Source organism: Pangasianodon hypophthalmus, chromosome 12 (assembly GCF_027358585.1).
Source record: "Pangasianodon hypophthalmus isolate fPanHyp1 chromosome 12, fPanHyp1.pri, whole genome shotgun sequence".
NCBI lineage: Eukaryota > Metazoa > Chordata > Actinopteri > Siluriformes > Pangasiidae > Pangasianodon > Pangasianodon hypophthalmus.
The window spans coordinates 1150990-1168987 of NC_069721.1; the positions used below are offsets into that span (position 1 = coordinate 1150990).

General features: G+C 35.5%; 1 protein-coding gene across 7 annotated transcripts in view; it reads left to right on the top strand.

The window, feature by feature from the left end:
• Positions 1–2480: 2480 nt before the first annotated feature.
• The window catches only part of LOC113536986 (uncharacterized), a 132669-nt gene continuing 117151 nt past the window's right edge, over positions 2481–17998 (top strand). For 5 of the 7 annotated variants that reach the window (XR_008302916.1, XR_008302917.1, XR_008302915.1 and 2 more), the window contains exons 1-3: positions 2486–8187; positions 8300–8780; positions 8953–8976. Coding sequence is in view for 3 of the 7 variants with exons in the window: in XM_053238563.1 (XP_053094538.1) it covers positions 8693–8780; positions 8953–8976 (112 nt within the window). In the remaining 4 variants the exon portion in view is untranslated. Of the gene's footprint in view, positions 8188–8299; positions 8781–8952; positions 8977–17998 lie in introns of all 7 variants that reach the window. The other 2 variants (XM_053238561.1, XM_053238562.1) reach the window with 2 other exon arrangements.

The following is a 17998-nucleotide window of genomic DNA, read 5'->3' on the forward strand; positions in this document are numbered from 1 at the left end:
TGACCTTAACTTTGTTCTTTGGTCTGTGCCTCTTTGCCTACTTTCTGACATCCTGTTTGTTGATTGCCTGACTTCTGCCTGTCCCTGGTTTTTGATTATTGCTCTTCATTTTGGATTGTTTGCACGAGCTTTATATGCTGCCTAAAATTCACATATCTCTTACATATATTTATGACTAATTGACTAATACTTGCATGTGTGTGTGTGTGTGTGTGTGTGTGTGTGTGTGTAACCCGTCTCGGTTCGTGCTTTCTATCCTCTCAATAAAGACCACAGTAAAACAGTTTTGTTGAGCACACTCACGTTAGCGTTTACTGTGAGCTGGAGAAAATCTGGAAAAGACATGGGAAGTACCAAACAGACAATAACTACTGCTAATCCAGTCACAAAACATCCTTCTCAACAGCTCGAGTGAACTGACAACTTAATCAATAAACACTTTTTGTTACATATCAGTATGACTCAATCTCTTTTTTCCTTTTATACACATACAGAACACAAAATTGCATGAAAAAGTAATACATCATACCTGGAAAAGACATGGGAAGTACCAAACAGACAATAACTACTGCTAATCCGGTCACAAAACTGTCGAAAAATAATACACATGAGGATAAATCAAATGAATATACAAAATGAAAAAAAAAAAAACAGAGCAGACGCCATTAGCACGTGGTGTGCACAACCACCTGTAAAACACATAAAACTCTACACACCACTTTACCATTCTTAACACAATAATACATAGTAAAGTTATCTTAAATACATTTCTAGACAAATACAACTGACTTTAGACAAAAATAAAACAATATCTCCTGACTTTTTTTTTTTTGACCGATTGACCAGAGACATTTTCACCTACCCTCCTTCTCAACAGCTCTAGTGAACTGAGGAGATGGCCGACTTCACGCGTTATACACCCTTCTTGCCTGTAGGTGTCTCCCCTTTTTCCAAGATGCATTATACAAATGAACAATGAACATAAGATTATTTTTAAACTAGAAAAAACATTTTACAACCAAAACGAGCATTTTGACACCATTCACACTTTCTTTTTTCTTTCTTTTTTTTTTACCCGGTTACATGTGTGTGTGTGAATATATATATATATATATATATATATATATATATATATATATATATATATATATATACTGTATATTAGTACACCTATCAAAGTTTTTCAGTTTTTCTATTATCACATAGTGTAATTTAGCATTCATACTGTTATCTACTCAATACTTACTGCACATATTCATTACCCACAGCCTTATTATTTATTTACTGTATATATATTCACAACCTGCACTTTGTTAGTTTGCACAATGCTACTATTTGCTAAACTGCATCTCACTGCTGAGTACCTGTACTGTTTTATTATAACAACAGTGTCACTGTAATAAAACATGCTCTCTTTGAGTGTTTAAGATACTTTTAACTCCCAATTAACTACTGTTGGACAGTTAAAAACCCACTAATACTCTGCTTTATGTCTGTTCTCTTTTATTTATGACAACAAAAGTACAGAAAATCTGTAAAGATCCTTAAATATCTTTGAGTTGGTGTTTATTGCTGTACAATGATCCATTTATCTCTTCTCTAAACTGACCGTCTAGTAAGCATGTTTCACGTTTAATCTAAAAAAAAAAAGAAACCCTTTAAGACCTGAGTATAAGCATAAAAGTTTATGTGCTTGTCATGTTTTTATATTTCTGATTTAGTCCAGTGCAATAATATCATTATGGCAAATACTAGTTCCACGAATAATACTGTTAGGACTACATCTCTTTCTTAACATTATAAATTATAGGGTCCCTGCTCCCTAAGAAGTGCACTACATATGGCACTTATGGAAATAATAGCTCCAAACCCACTATACGCCCGAAATGGAGCCTCTTTCCTAAAACATGGCATAGTTGTAGATTTTGTGTTCCACCTGTATTCCGACAAACCCCGCCCCTGTTTCTAAATAAATTCGCGCAGATTAGCCAAATTACTAGCGATAATTCATCATTTTCAGAACTATACTCGTTTACAGAGATGAAAATCACTTTTTTTTTCCATGGGAAAACAAAGAACCGTTGTGTGTAAATAAAGCGAGTTAATCCGTATTCGAAGGACCCTTTAGGTATCTATGAATTTCGCCTGATCAAAAGGAACATATGTATTTTTTTTAATGCATGTCAAAAAATTGCTCTTTGGTGGGGATTAATTCATTAATTCACATTTCACTGAATCGAATTGAAATGGAACGTGATTGAAATATCAATTATCAATTTTGTTTTGTTCATGTCAGGTCTACAATACAGTTAGACGACCATATCTAAGTAAGAGCACAGTGAGAAATGTCCTATTTCAAGAAAATTATATATTAAAGAAACAATATAAAAGATTATAAATACTACAAACATATTTTAAACCATATTTTAATATTTTACAATATGCTTATAGGTGCTGGCGGTTCCCACAGAAAGAGTCGCTACCCACGTGATCTGAAAAGTGAAAGTGAACGTGACTCGTTCTGCAGTTATTCGCAGACATGGAGACTGCTGTAACGAGGTGCTTTTATCTGTTCCTGTCGGTGGTCATCTGTAACGGTAAATTTAAAGCATTATTCTGCTTGTTAGTGCACTGTGAATTCACTTTGAGTTATATACTGCGGTTAAGCCAGCCGCGCTTCCTGAAACCACGGTTAATCTAGCCGCTCGTGCGATTTTAGGGCGCGGCTTTTAGACACTTAGCGGTAATAACACCGACAGCGGAGAGCGAGCGTTAATATACTTTGGATCTACACTAGTCAACATTTGAAGTGGATCAAATCCTTTCAAAGTTGTCCTAAAACCAAAATGTGTTTCTTTCACAATTCATGCATAACATGTAAGTCTGTTATTAGTCAATGTTGTCATTAATGAAATGTCATCCTTCATGGCTTTTGATAGTCTCCAGACATGATTGTTTGTCGTTAGGTACCAATTGACCTGTCATAGGTGTCCATAATTGGGAAGTGGTCATCATTTAAGGCTCTGAAAGCTTCACTTGAGGTCAGAAAGCATTGAAAATGCCACGTTTAGTGATATTGCAGGATTCTGACCTCAACAGGGCCATTGTGATGCTGCAAGGAGGCATGACTCAGCGTGAAGTTGCAGACGCAGTAGGAACGTCTCAAAGTGTCATTTCCAGAGCCTGGAACAGGTTCAGAAGGTCTGGTAGTGTGAGTAGAAGGCATGCTGGAGGCAGACAACGGGTCACAACACCAAATCAAGACCGATGCTTGACCCTGCATGCCCGCAGAAATCGTTTCATGCCTGCAGTCAGCCTGCGAAATGACCTTCAGGAGGCAACAGGGGTGCGAGTGTCCACTCAGACTGTGAGGAGACGACTTCATGAAGTTGAGAGCCAGAAGACCAGCTGTGAGGGTGCCTCTTTCCAGAGCACACAAACTGGCACGTCTGCAGTGGGCCACAGAACACCGCAGGTGGACACTGAATGAGTGGGGTACAGTGCTCTTCACAGATGAGTCCCGGTTCTGTGTGAACTTCCTAGACAGGCGTAGGTGGGTCTGGCGTTGCCCTGGGGAGAGAAATTTGCCACAAAATGTTCTACAACATGACAGTTTTGGTGGATCATCGGTCATGGTTCTGGGAGGCATCTCCATGGGTGGAAGGACAGAGCTTGTCATCGTCAAAGATGGCAGCCTGACAGGCCAAAGGTGTAGGGATGAGATCCTGAGACCAGTTGTGCGATCGTATGCTGTTGCAATGTGTCCAGATTTCGTGCTTATGGATGACAACGCCCGCCCACATCGAGCAAGGCTGGTGACGAAATTCTTGGAGGAGGAGGGCATCTCAAGGATGGAATGGCCAGCCCGGTCACCCGACTTGAACCCCATTGAACACATTTGGGAGCAGCTACAGTCAAGAGTGCAAGCACGCCAGGTCCCTCCAGGAACCCGTGTGGAGTTGCGAACAGCGTTGCTGGAGGAATGGCAAGCCATCCCTCAACAGAACATCCAAAAACTCATCTCAAGCATGCACAGGCGATGCGAGGCTGTGATCAATGTCAGAGGTGGTAACACTGACTACTGACTGGTTGTCTCAATGCATAACATTTGTTGTTTCTTGTTTATGACTTGTTTGTCGCATTTGTTAAACCATGCAATTCATGTTTGTTTTACAGTATGAACTCAGATTTTTTGATCTGCTGTAACATGTGCAATGACATCTTGTTTTGTTGAACTGGAAAAAGCTTTCTTTCCTGTTTTGGGTCCTGCTTCAAGCTCTGATGCTCTGATGCTCCACACAGAGTGACTACAGTACAGTACAGTATTGCACTACAGGCAATAATGTTTAAGAGGCATTTCCAGTCCATTGTGACTTCAGGTGAATCACAGAAGTACTGAACAACCAACAGTTTTTTGGTGCACTCTTGTCTTCACAAATGTGTGACAAGACACTTCACACCTTGTGACAAACAATCATGTCTGGGCACCATCAAAAGTGATTAGGCATGAAATTCCATTGATGACAACATTGATTAATAGCAGACTTACATGTTATACATGAATTTTGAACAGTACCTGTTCTTGTCTTAGAACAACTTTGATGATCCACTTAAAATGTTGACTACTGTATATAATATATAATGTGTAATATCTGGATCTGTTAATATAGTTGGGCCAAGATGCTATTTTGATTCATTATAAAATGGACATTTCAAATTGGTAGTGATGATCAAACGCACTAAAATTCGTTTCACAGTGACCTACTCTATGCTCACAATAATAATGAAATAATTTTACTGTAGAATTTTAAAGTATTTGCTTCTCAAAGTCAGTGGATCTTGACTTATAATTGTGCCAGGAGGCTATTTTGAAGCATTAGAAAATGCACATTTCAAATTGGTAAATGACCAAACCCACTCAGATCAGTTCACAGTGAACTCCTCTATGCTCAGAATAAAGATGAATTAATTCTACCGTAGAATTTTTAAGTAACTCCTCTTCAAAGTCACAAGATCCTTCAATCTAACTGAACCAGGAGGCTATTTTGATTCATTATAAAATGGACATTTCACATTGATAGATAATGACACTCACTGATATCAGTTCAGACTGAGCTCCTCTATGCTCATAATAAAGATCAGTTAATTCTACTGTAGAATTTTTAAGTAATTGCTCTTCAAACTCACAAGATCTGTCAATCTAACTGAACCAGGAGGATGATGAATGTCTCGGATATCAGTTCACAATGACCTACTCATACCCTACTCACACAACACACACACATGTAAGCACACAGAGAAATATGTAAATGCTTATTATTTTAAAAAGTTTACAACATTAACAGGAGTACTAACCAAAAGAATAATATAAGAGCAAGTAGAAAAGTTTCTTTACTGCAAACACCATTAATTTAGTATATTAAATAAATAATTAAACAAATTTAAAAAAGAAACTAAATAAATAAATAAATTATTGACCTTATTTAAATAAACCTTGGCTATAAAGAATACAAAGACCAAAGGGCTTAAAGAAAGAGATCTCATTTCCAAATTTCTGTCATTGCACTAATATGTGTCCTTTTATCCATTTGTATGCAGTACCTGTGGTACCATCACTTGCACATGTCACATTCAATCAGTAAAAAAAAAAATCACAAAAAGACACAACATTAGGACCATAAAGACATTTATGATTACAAAAACATCTGTTTAAAACTGACCCACTCAATTTCTTCTTTTCCTGCTGATGGCAATCTGACCAATCCACAACATGTACAAACGTCCTTCAGTGGCTCTAATACAAGAAAAATAACATTTTAAAGTTTATAACTTTATCAACACAAAAGCAAAAAGAGCAACAGTTTAAAAATAGTAAGGATTTAAGCAGCATTCTTCAAGAGAAAACATCCTACTGATTTGTTTGTTAGGATCTCTTTGGTAAGGGACATTGCCTTATCTATGTACAATATAGTTTGAAATATGCTCTATAAACATATTTCCTTTGGAATATTAATTATTTTTATTAATTAATTATTTGCATGTCATAATGCCAAATTACTATACTTTGTACCTGATGACTGAAAGATGAATGTAGCCATTTCTGTGTGCAATTCTTGAATCCCTGCCTTGTTCCTCACAATATTGATGTTAGCTGAGATAGCAGGGAATTACTCCACAATCTCTGAAGCCATCTGATTGTCAAGAACAGATATGTATGTATTACTCATTGCTGAAAAGCAAGTAGATACTTACAATCACTAGAATTAAAAACCTAGTTTTCTATTTTTTTAATTGTAGTTTTTTCAACTTCATTTTTTTCCCCAATTTCAAATCAGGTATCTCTCTTGAATATATTTACCTTCATAACAAAAACACCACAACTGGAGGCATCATTTTGCATGGAATGTGGAATTGTCCGTCCATTCCATTTGTTTTGTATCCCGTCCTCCTTACTGTATTTGTTCCTTCGCATCTTGAAGTACTCCCTAAAATAAAAAAGTGCTTGGAACACTAGTTCTTACATTCTGCTCACATATTACAAATTGACAACAAGCCAACATAGCAACAAAACAGCCAATGAGCATATAAGCTCATTAAACTTAAACATATAAGAATACTAAAAAAATGGAAAAACTGATTGTCTGATAGATCATGAAGTACAAGCATATACATAACAAATTACCAATTTCTGTACCTGAATGTTTTTCCTGCTTTACCAGAGTCTTGATCTTCACTGTGACCACTGGGATCCAGAACAATAGCTACATCTAGTTCTGCATGAAGATACTGATACAAAAAAACACTTAAAATTCCTGTTAACATTAATGGTACTAACCACACATTTTTATAACATATGTACTGCTGTGATAATACCATTAATAACATTAATGGTATTAATAAAAATTAATTTAGTTGATATAAGATTTTACCAAAAGTTTCCAGTGAGCGTCTGTGTTGAAAAATCCGATCAACCCTCCATATTCTTCAAAATGAACCTATTTGTGTAGAAAATAGACACTGTACACATTTGTAACATTCAACTACATATATTATTGCATTAATTTCAAAATAATTACGTACTCTTCTTAAGCAATGCCTAGCAACCTCTTCTCGTTTTCCATTCAAAATGATGTTTGTGGTGTAGTGGTTCAAGTTGAACAGACCTTTTCCTTCTTCTTTTATCTTCTTATTGATAATAACCTGAATATAACATTCAATTGCCTGTAAAATAAGGCAATTTTTATCACGCAAAAGAAGTAAAAAATACTTTAATTAATCACTGCAGGTATGAGATTGGGTATTGCTACCCATAGTACTGCTGTCCAATGTGTAGTAATGTGTGAGAAATTAGAGGCTAAATGCAACCACAACCAAGCTCTCCAACAAGCCACTCATAAGGCTTCAGTGTGAGGAACTCACTGTGCCTAAGTGTATATTCAGCCTGGCCATCAGAAGATTTTATCATAGCCACTATCATTTCGGTTGTGTTCTTCTCCCAAAGATCCAGCACCTAAACATACACATAAATCTAATAAATACTAAAGACCTACTTAATATAGGTAACACAGTGTAATGGGATATGTAAGTGGCACATACTGCTAATTAATTGTCATTGTGTGTGGTTGGAGGGGGATCTGGATGTTTTAATCTTTACTTAACAATATGCTTGTATGCATCAGTGACAGTCCTCAGCTCTGTTCTAGTACAGCAATACTTGAGTAATTCCAACTGTTCAGGCTGCTTGTTTAAAATTACCTGTGTTGTGGTCACAGAAGATGCCTTTGGATAATTTTCGGGCAATGGTTCTTTCAGTGGGAAGTTTAGACAAGCTCTAAAGGTTAAACAAACACAACAAGTAACAGTCAATTTAGAAAAATTTTTAGAAACTGTTGTATATACTAGAAACTAGAATGTCATAACATTATGAAAGATTAATTATTCTATAATAAATCAACTAAATCTATAAGTCTGATGAATAAATTAAACATAGTTTCTATAAAATGTTCTCCTTTGTTTTTGATCTTTATGAATACCTCTTAGAATACTTCTTCTGGTGATTGTTTTGACTATTTGTAATAAATGACAGTCACAAAAGAAACAGGTTTAAAAGACCTGAGAAGAGGTAACAGAAGACAGCATCGTATCTTCTGCCACAGCAGGGGAAGCATGTTCGTAGATGTTCTGAAGGTAAAAACATAAGCGTAAAATATGTTTAATATTGCATAAAAATAAGTTTAAATTACTAAGCATTAATAATTAATGCATTAATCATCTCTTTTTAACAATCTGTTTTTTAAAGAAATGCAGAAGAACCTGTGAAGAAGAAACTGAGGAAGGCTTTCTATCTTCTGTAGAAACCTCTTCAGGAGTGTTCTAAAGGATAAAGTTTTTTTTATTATATTATTAAAAATGATTATAATTATTAGCATTTTTTTTCTTTGAACCCATCAATACATTGTAATTCTCCAAAATGTGGACATATTATTTTTGATTATTTTTGTAAACAAATTCTAGCCATAAATTCAATTAACAAATAAAATACCTTAACAGGAGCATTTGTGTCCATTTTTCCCAGTGCTGTTTCCTGAGGTGATGATGGGACTGAAGAGAGCTTAATAATCATCTGAAGAGAGAGATAATCTTGGATTCTTTTACATACATCATTTTCTATTCAGAGATCGCTCACCTTATTATGTCTCCCTTTGAAGGGAAAGGCCTTAGAAAGACGACTTTGCCTTCTCTGCCTCCATCTGTCCGTGTCCAATATATGGATCTGGAAGGTATGGTAAAAAATGCCTACTATAAACTTTCCAAAAGTGACTGTTAAAAATGTAGAAGGATATTATATATATATATATATGAGAAATATAAATGAGAAAAGTCATTACTTTTTTCAGTGTCCATTGTGTATCTCCAAATTCCCTGAGCAGTGCATTGTGGCTTTTTTGAGAGGTTACCACAAAGTCATCGAGTCGAGTGAGTCTTCGCCTCTGAAAACGGATCTGCTTCAGATCCCACTGGCTCTTTTCCATAATCTCCTGTTTTCTGTTGTCTCGTGTGAAATTCTTTACACATCATACAATGAAAGAAAACATAAAAAATGTATATGATAGTACAAGCAAAAATATTATCTTTACACAATTATGTTGTGTGTATATGTATATATAGAAAATTGCCTATAGGGTTGCTGACTTCCATGTCTTCCAAGGTCACCTGTAAAATAGGGCAACCATATTACACACACACACACACACACACACACACACACACACACACACATATGTATATATATATTAGGAAATATCTTGTTAATGAAGTGGTAAATGTTGGACAAAAATAAATATTTTTGTCTCCTGTACTGTCAAACACTGCATTTCCAAGGGTTGCTCTGAAATGTTTCTCAAATGGATTAGGTCCTACTCCCATATCAATCTGAAAAGCACAGAGATGTATAAACAATTCACTTAATATAATATAATTAACTTAATGTAATGTAATAAGGTTAATGTTGTTCATCTTTCGGCTGCTCCCGTTAGGGGCCGCCACAGCGGATCATTGGTCTGCGTATTTGATTTGGCACAGTTTTTATGCTGGATTCCCTTCCTAAAGCAACCCACCCCAATTGTATCTGGGCTTGGGACTGGCACAGAGGGCACACTGTTGCACACAACCCCAGTGGCTGGGGTTGGTTCCCTGGCCGGGAATCAAACCCAGGCCACAGCAGTGAGAGCGCTGTGGCCTAACCACTAGTCCTCCAGGGACCCAATAAGATTACTATACTATACTATACTATACTATACTATACTATACTATACTATACTATACTATAATATAATATAATATAATATAATATAATATAATATAATATACTATAATATAATATAATGTGTGCGTTTACCATTAATTTACAGATGCAGTTGTGTGATCACAGGTTAGGAAAGTTCCAACTGGGAGTGGTGAGACCCCTTTTAATGGGTTTTTTGAATGATGCTCCCTGTTGCATCCAAATATAGAATATCGTCCACTGTCCTCTGATGGTATATTTCTATGGTCTTCTGAGACCATAGCATTACACTTTTAGGGTTTAAAATTACATTTTGCAGCATGTCATCATCAGTGCCTGCTTGTTCCTCAATCATTAGCTGCAGGCTCATCATTTCATTCTCATGCTTTCTTTCTTTTTTTTCGGTGCTGGCAAGAAATCACTTTTAAAACTCCAGGACTTGGAGCTTGATCTCTGCATCCAGATTCCACCACAGGTTCTTCCAAATTATGCAGAGATTCACGATACAGTGCCCTGGGTGGTTTTCCACTTGGTGTCATCCCTATTTCTTTCCGAGCTTCAGCTCTAATTGGTCTCCTCTTCAGCTCCTCTGTACTGTGACACACAGGATCTCCCTGAAAGGTAGCTATAGCTTTCAGAGTTGACCCATCCTCAATTTTAACTTCCGCACAAACTGGACAGTGCTCAAAAACATAATATGCCAAACAATGAAAAAGTGGTGTTTTTTGTTTTGAACCTACTGCCTTAACACTGTTGCGCTTGAATGCAAAAGAACAGTAAGGATGGACTGACGGAAATTCCTTTGCAATTATGTTAGTCCATTGCAGGCTTTTGAATCTCCTTTTGTGCTGTTTACATCTTATTTTTTGCCAGTCTTTTTTACTGATAAAAAAGAAGCAGGGTTGCTTTGGCAAAGGATGGGTGTAAAAGTGCTGATCATCCATATTTTCAGTTTCATTACTGCCATATGATGAAGCTGAAGACCTGGTGCTTTGTTCTTTGTCCTGTAATACAGCGCTCAATCAGTCCATATATTTTTACTTTGCTTCATGACATATATTCTCCAAAACAATCTATATTTCATAAATTAATTTACCAAAGTTAAACCATAAGCGCTATTAGGTATGTCTGCTGATGTGTGATCAGACCTGTATTTCCTGGAGTGAATCACTCACACTGTGTTTATCATTCTATCTCAAGTCTGAAGGTCTTGCAGGTTCCAGCTGCTGAAAAATGTAGGGTAAAAAGAAAGCATAAAGCAAATGTTATTTCTCTGTTAGTGTTTCTGAAAACATGAAAATGAATAATTAGAAGAAAACGGAGTTCAATTTTTTTCTTGTCTAGTTCGTTTACCTATTTACCTATAACTTATATATATTAAAGTATGACAACATAGGCTAGACACTAATGTATATACTATTATATTTTGTTTTTTGTAACTCTGGACATGTTATGGATGCATATTATTAAAACTCGAATGATAGGATAAATAAAGTATATTGGTGATAGCCAAGACATTTAGGTTGGCTGAGTTTACACAATTTATTTCAAGTAATTCATTTCCCCTTCATTGTCCAAGAATGCCCAAATCGTTGTTAATTGTCAAAATGGAATGCTCTGCATTTTGTTGTCGTAGTTGGTGTGCTAAAATCTTCCCTATCTTTTCACCATGCTCATATATCTTATGTCTAGATTTAATTAACAGATTTTCTATGTGTTTTGTAGATAATAAATTAAATTCCGACTGGAGAACCAGTCGTTGCCTAAATAGGTCAGGTGATGAAGAATATGCCAAAACTCCGTCAAGCTGTAAGATATCATTTTCAATTTTTTTGAGCTGCTCCAGTCGCTTTTTCCTTGCTCTGGCACTATATGATATAATTTGGCCCCGAAGATAAGCTTTTAAAGATTCCCAGATTAAACAAGAAGATACTCCTGGAGTCTGATTACGTGCTAAATATTCACTTATTTCTAATGATATGAATTTAACAAACTCAGCATCTGAGAGAAGCAGTGTATTAAATCGCCATGGTCAATAGTCATTATACATAGTTGGCATATTTAGGGTAATTAATAACGGTGCATGATCTGATATTACTATTGCGTTTTGTTTTGTTGTGCTCACATTAAGGGCTTAAAATAAGCTGTTAAACCATTTGTATTTTCAGAATTAGTCAAGCTCAGCTCTAAACAATAAGAATTACCGGTCCAATCTATTCAGTTTCCAGTGATAAAATAGTTATAAAGGCATCACTGGTTTACCTTTGAATGTCTCTTGTAAACATTTCTAAGTCTTGTTCTGTGTTGCAGAACATTGGATATTCCTAATTCTCGACACAAATACCCCCAGAAAGAGTTTTCGTGGTAGGCAGAGGTGGTAGGTTCTGTCATCTGTGGCCGACTTTTCCAGTCTTTTAATGGACCGTTGAATTTCCTCTATTGTGATGGTGCGTTTTCTTCCTGGTGCACAAATATTGGTGGCAACAATAAATAAAGATTAATAATTTTGCTTGTCTCTTCAAGAATGTGTCGCTAAGGTTACAAGCTGTGGTATACGTATAGGTATATGTGAAAGATTTTACGCACATTTCCAAATGCACGGAAATGGAAAACTCTAAATAAAGCAAATACAATCAAAGTTAAGAACGGTAAAAGATGGTAATGTTGCATATTTAACATATAAAGTTATTTGAAATTTGCATAAGCAAAAGTATAGCCAAGAAAGTAGTTGAAGGTTTCAGTGCGTGTGGTATATATAAACGGCACTTGAATACCTTTTCTTTAATACAAATACAAATGAGTTTGGGAACGTAATTTACAGTGAACCAGTGAAACCTTCCAAAAAACAAAGTTTAAATATTCTTAATAATCTCTTACATGCCTAAGAGTACAAGTAGCCTAGGCCCACTTACCCAGTTGTGCGACCTCTCTGACCTGAAATGTTAAAAAGTCATGTAAAGTTTGAAGAATTGTTCAGAAACAAGACTTGGTGTTTATATTGCACAAAGAAAATGAACACGTTAAACGTTATATTATTTTTTATAGAATATAAAATATAAAAATCATTGCTTTCAGTGATCTGTCAAACTGTCCTGCTATCCTGGCTCTGCAGCATCTGTAAACATCCCCCTCCCCTCCAATCCTCTTGTCGTAGTCTTCTGTTTATGTCGCACACTGGAGACATATAACACGGAAGGACTGATACTGTGAACTGATTTAAAACTTGCTAAAATATTTACATATACATAAAGGTACATGTACCATAATTTAATGTATTACACATCAGTAAAATGGGACCTTTTCCCATTATAGGCCTGTGTCTTCAAAAAATTTGGACCTGTTTCTTAAAGTGATTTGGGAAATGTTAAAAAAATATATATATATATATTTTAATTAATTAAAAATAATTGAGTGTAAGTGAAATTTAGAAAAGATTATAGTTAGAAATTTGTATTTTTTCTACATTGTTATTTCTGTTAAAAATTTTATTATTCTATATTATTCAGGATGATTCAACATGGTTATTTTTTTACTAAGTCAACTGTCTTCATGCAATATTAGAATGTGCGGATGAGGACAGAAGATTTTTTTTAAAGTTCTGTTATTGAAATTTAAATTACTAATGTAATGAAATTAATGTTACATATGAATAGTGTTTTAAAAATGTCACTGATGAAACTTGGTTTCAAAAATCTAAGCTAATGAATTGTTAACAAATATTAAACGTCGTTAAAATGTTTTTCAGTCAGAATATGATTTTAAAAAAACAATTCTTCCTTCATATGCAGATCATTAACACAATGAGGATGTGGAAATTTCAAAAATGTCCCAACATGTCTCAATTAATGCTACATCTTGATATAATATGCAAGGACAAAACAAGTAGGTAGCAGTGAACAGCAACATGAAACATGAAGCTGTAAATGAAATTTATTTATTAGCAAATATTTACAATATCACCATACAGTATAAAAACAATTCTTGATACATTTTAACAGTATAATTTATTAAATGTTTAATATGTATCATACAATTATTAAGGAGTAGTAGTCAATATTGTAATCCTAAAAATTTATAAGATTTTATTTGCACAAAAACATACATTAAACAAAATGTTCTAATACTTGTTGCATTTCATGCACTCACTTTTTTTGGGGGGGGGGAAAGCCTGGAATATGACCTTTCAGACTCTCTGGTGTTAGGTATGTCCAAAATAATAAATCATGAGATGGGAGAAGGTTTACAAAACTTTGTATTTATATACAAAAACAATATGTATGAACATCAAAATTAAATCAAGCTTCTTTGGGGACATTAGAGTGTAATGAATTCCTTTCAATCCTTAGTCCCTTGACCTTGGTTTAAATCTCTCTTGTTAAATCTGTCATCTGATAAAACAGCAAAGAACACAAACACTTAGCTTGTTAGAGACCTGAGTAAAATAGAGACTGTGGTTCATGTTAAATAAAGCTACAGTTGTTTAAGTAATGGGTGATAGTGTTACACAACATATGAGTATGATGTCAGAAATCATTTTTCATCCTGGATTTTTATTCAAGGAATGACAAATACCAGTAGTAGGCAAGCAACCAAGAGAGCTCTGTCCAGTTTATACCACAGTGGGCAGGAACATTTAACCATTAAAAATTAAAAGCCTTATAGACAAGTAAATATATGATTATATAATTCATAAAAATGAATATATAATATATAATTTCTGTATTGGATTGGCACCTAATGAACAGAACTCTTGATGCAGTGTTTTGACAGTGCGGCAGTGTTTGGAGATTTCTTACTCATTTATTATTTTATTAAAGATAACATTGATCAGTTTTCAGTGTTTTCAGTTCATTGAATTTGAAATTATTTCAATTAAAAAATACATGACTCTGTTTACACATTGTGCAGATGTGTGCCCTGTTGACCATAAAGCGAAGATGTTGAGATGTTTAAATAAAAACAAGAAATACATCACTGTGAACAGACATCAGTGGGTTTGATCGTCTACCAATGTGAAATGTCCCTTTAATAATGAATCAAAATAACCTCCTGGTTCAGTTAGATTGACAGATCTTGTGAGTTTGAAGAGGAATTACTTAAAAATTCTACAGTAGAATTAATTAATCTTTATTGTGAGCATAGAGGAGCTCAGTCTGAACTGATATCAGTTGGTTATGTCATCTACCAGTTTGAAATGTTTTGAAGAGCAATAAATTAAAATTTCTACAGTAAAATTCTACTTTATATGTCTAAATTAATTCCTTTCTATTGTAAGCATAGAGTAGGTCACTGTATACTGATTTGAGTGGGTTTGAGATTTGAAATGTCCATTTTATTTCAGCAGTAAGTAAGGAAATATTAATATTTAATAAAATAATAAGAACAATATTAATATTTTTGGTGTCAGAGACTTCCTCTGTGAAATGATCCATCTATATTTTTTACAATTTTTTATTCATGGTTAGATTTTTAATAATAATATTTTATATTGTTATATTAATATATATTTTATATTATTATATTTTATATAACAATATTTTAATATAATAATAATAATAATAATAATAATAATAATAATAATAATAATAATAATGAAGTTTCTTAAATGATGTTTTTATTTTTATTTGCCTTAATGATTTATACCGTCTCTATAAACTTGATCGATTTTGCCCATTATTTAAAAGTAAAGGCGTAAATATAAAAATATTTACCCTGGATACTCATAAATACTGTGAACTGTTATGTGTTGGTTTTGTTATTTATTTAAATTTCAGTGTATATAAAATTTAAGTTGCTTTGGTTATGTAGGAGCTCGCGGGCGCGCGCTTTCCGCTTTCGGTGTAATTACCGCTAAGTGTCTAAAAGCCGCGCCTTTCGATTGTACAAGCGGCTAGATTAACCGTGGTTTCAGGAAGAGCGGCTGGCTTAACCGCAGTAGTTATATGGATCTGAAAGGCAGTATAGGCTTTTATCTAAGTGAGAATGTTTTTTTTTTTTTTTTTTTTTTTTTTTTTGTGGGAAAAAAAAAAAAAATGCAGAATTGAGGGACTAGAAATAATAGTTCGTCTGTAAAACTGCCAATGAACCAGAAAAAATACATTTCTCATCGCAAAATTACTAAATCCAACACAAGTGGCACTTGTTAAAAACAAAACTGAGACATGGGTGTGGTTCATGCATAGTGTAACTGCGCCTTGTAGATAAGGTGCAAGGCTCCCTGGTGAACCAGTGGTTAGGCCACAGCGCCTAGTCTTCAGCAGATAAGCTTATACCATATATGGACATAGCAGTTATTGGGGTAGCAGCCAGGTAGAGAGTATAGCAATGACAAGAAATTAAATACAATATTTTTATAAATACTGTAGCAGCAAAAATGTAGGTAGTGAATACAGAAATGTGCAAAAATTGCAAAGATAATGGGATGGTGTTCAGTTGAGTAAGAGTGTGTGTGTGTGTGTGTGTTGTCAGTCCCGTCTCTGAGTATTGAGGAGTCTGATGGTTTGGGGGAAGAAACTGTTGCACAGTCTGGTCGTGAGGCCCGAATGCTTCGGTACTGTTTGCCAGATGGCAGGAGGGTGAAGAGTTTATGTGAGGGGTGGGCGGTGTTGTCCTGGTGGCTTTGCGGATGCAGCATGTTGTGTAAATGTCTATGATGGAGGGAAGAGATGATCTTCTCAGCTGACCTCACTATCCACTGCAGGGTCTTGCGATCCAAGACAGTGCAATTTCCAAACCAGGCAGTGATGCAAATGCTCAGGATACTCTTGAAATTCCCTCTGTAGAACATGGTGAGGATGGGGGTGTGAGATGGGCTTTTCTCAGCCTTCGCAGAAAGTAGCGACGCTGCTGGGTTTTCTTGGTTATAAAGCTGGTGTTGAGGGACCAGGTGAGGTTCTCCGCCAGGTGAACACCAAGTAATTTGGTGATCTTGACGATTTCCACAGAGGAGTGATTGATGTTCAGCAGAGAGTGTTCAATCCATGCTCTCCTGAAGTCAACAACCATCTATTTAGTTTTGTCCACGTTCAGAGACAGGTTGTTGGCTCTGCACCAGTCCGTTAGCGCTGCAACTCTTCTCTGTATGCTGACCTCGTCGTTCTTGCTGATGAGACCCACCATGGTCGTGCCACTGGTGAACTTGATGATGTGATTTGAGCTGTACATTGCTGCACAGTCGTGAACAGCAGTGGACTGAGCACACAGCCCTGGGGGGGCCCCAGTGCTCAGTGTGGTGGTGGTGGAGATGTTGCTACTTCCTGGACTGACTGAGGTCTCCCAGTCAGGAAGTCCAGGATCCAGTTGCAGAGGGAGGTGTCCTGAGGAATGATTGTGTTGAAGTCTATGAACAGCATTCAAATGTACCTGTGCTAGATGGTAGACATGAACACCGGTTGCTCTGATGTCAATGTGCCATTAAAAAGTTGGGCTAAGAACAAAAATAGGACCATTTTGGATCCGGACCAGCCTCTGAGTGCTATTTCCATGCCACCATCTTAGACTCATTGAATTGTCATGATCATTTGCATATTAAAATGTGTTAAATGAAGAAGGATTTTCTGATGACAGAATGCAATAGATTAGTGTTTTTTATGTATTTACAAAATTCTACAATTTCTTTCAAGAATGCAGAAAAAATGAAACCATGGCAATGATGAGTCTGGGACTAGACATGAAGAAAAATGGTTATGCATGAAATTACTGTTTTTACTTTCATTACTGTAAATATCATCAAGTATTAGTGATTGACTTTAAGGAAAATGGTGATCAGTGATTGGTCTTTAAGAACAATGGTGATCAGTGAACGATGGTGATCAGTGATTAATTGATTGGAACAATGGTGATCAGTGTTTGGTTTAAAAAACAATGGCGATCAGCGATTGGTTGATTGGAACAGTGGTGGTCAATGATTGGTTTTAAGAAACAATGGTGATCAGTGATTGGTTGTTGGCTTTACACACTGTTGGTGAGTCGAGTAAACCTGCTCTCTCAACACATATATTTAGCAGCTGTGATGTGAGCAGTCTCTAACATCTGCTCAAGAGCTCTAGATTCATCACTATGATCCTTTTTTCACTAGGCTCTTTTTCAGACTTAACCAGGGCAAACACCAAGAGTAATGTAACAGCAGAACAGAATTAAAAACCCAAAAATAAAACGCAGGATCAAAATGCTTGGAATCATCACTATCAAAATGAATCAAATAAATCAAAATGA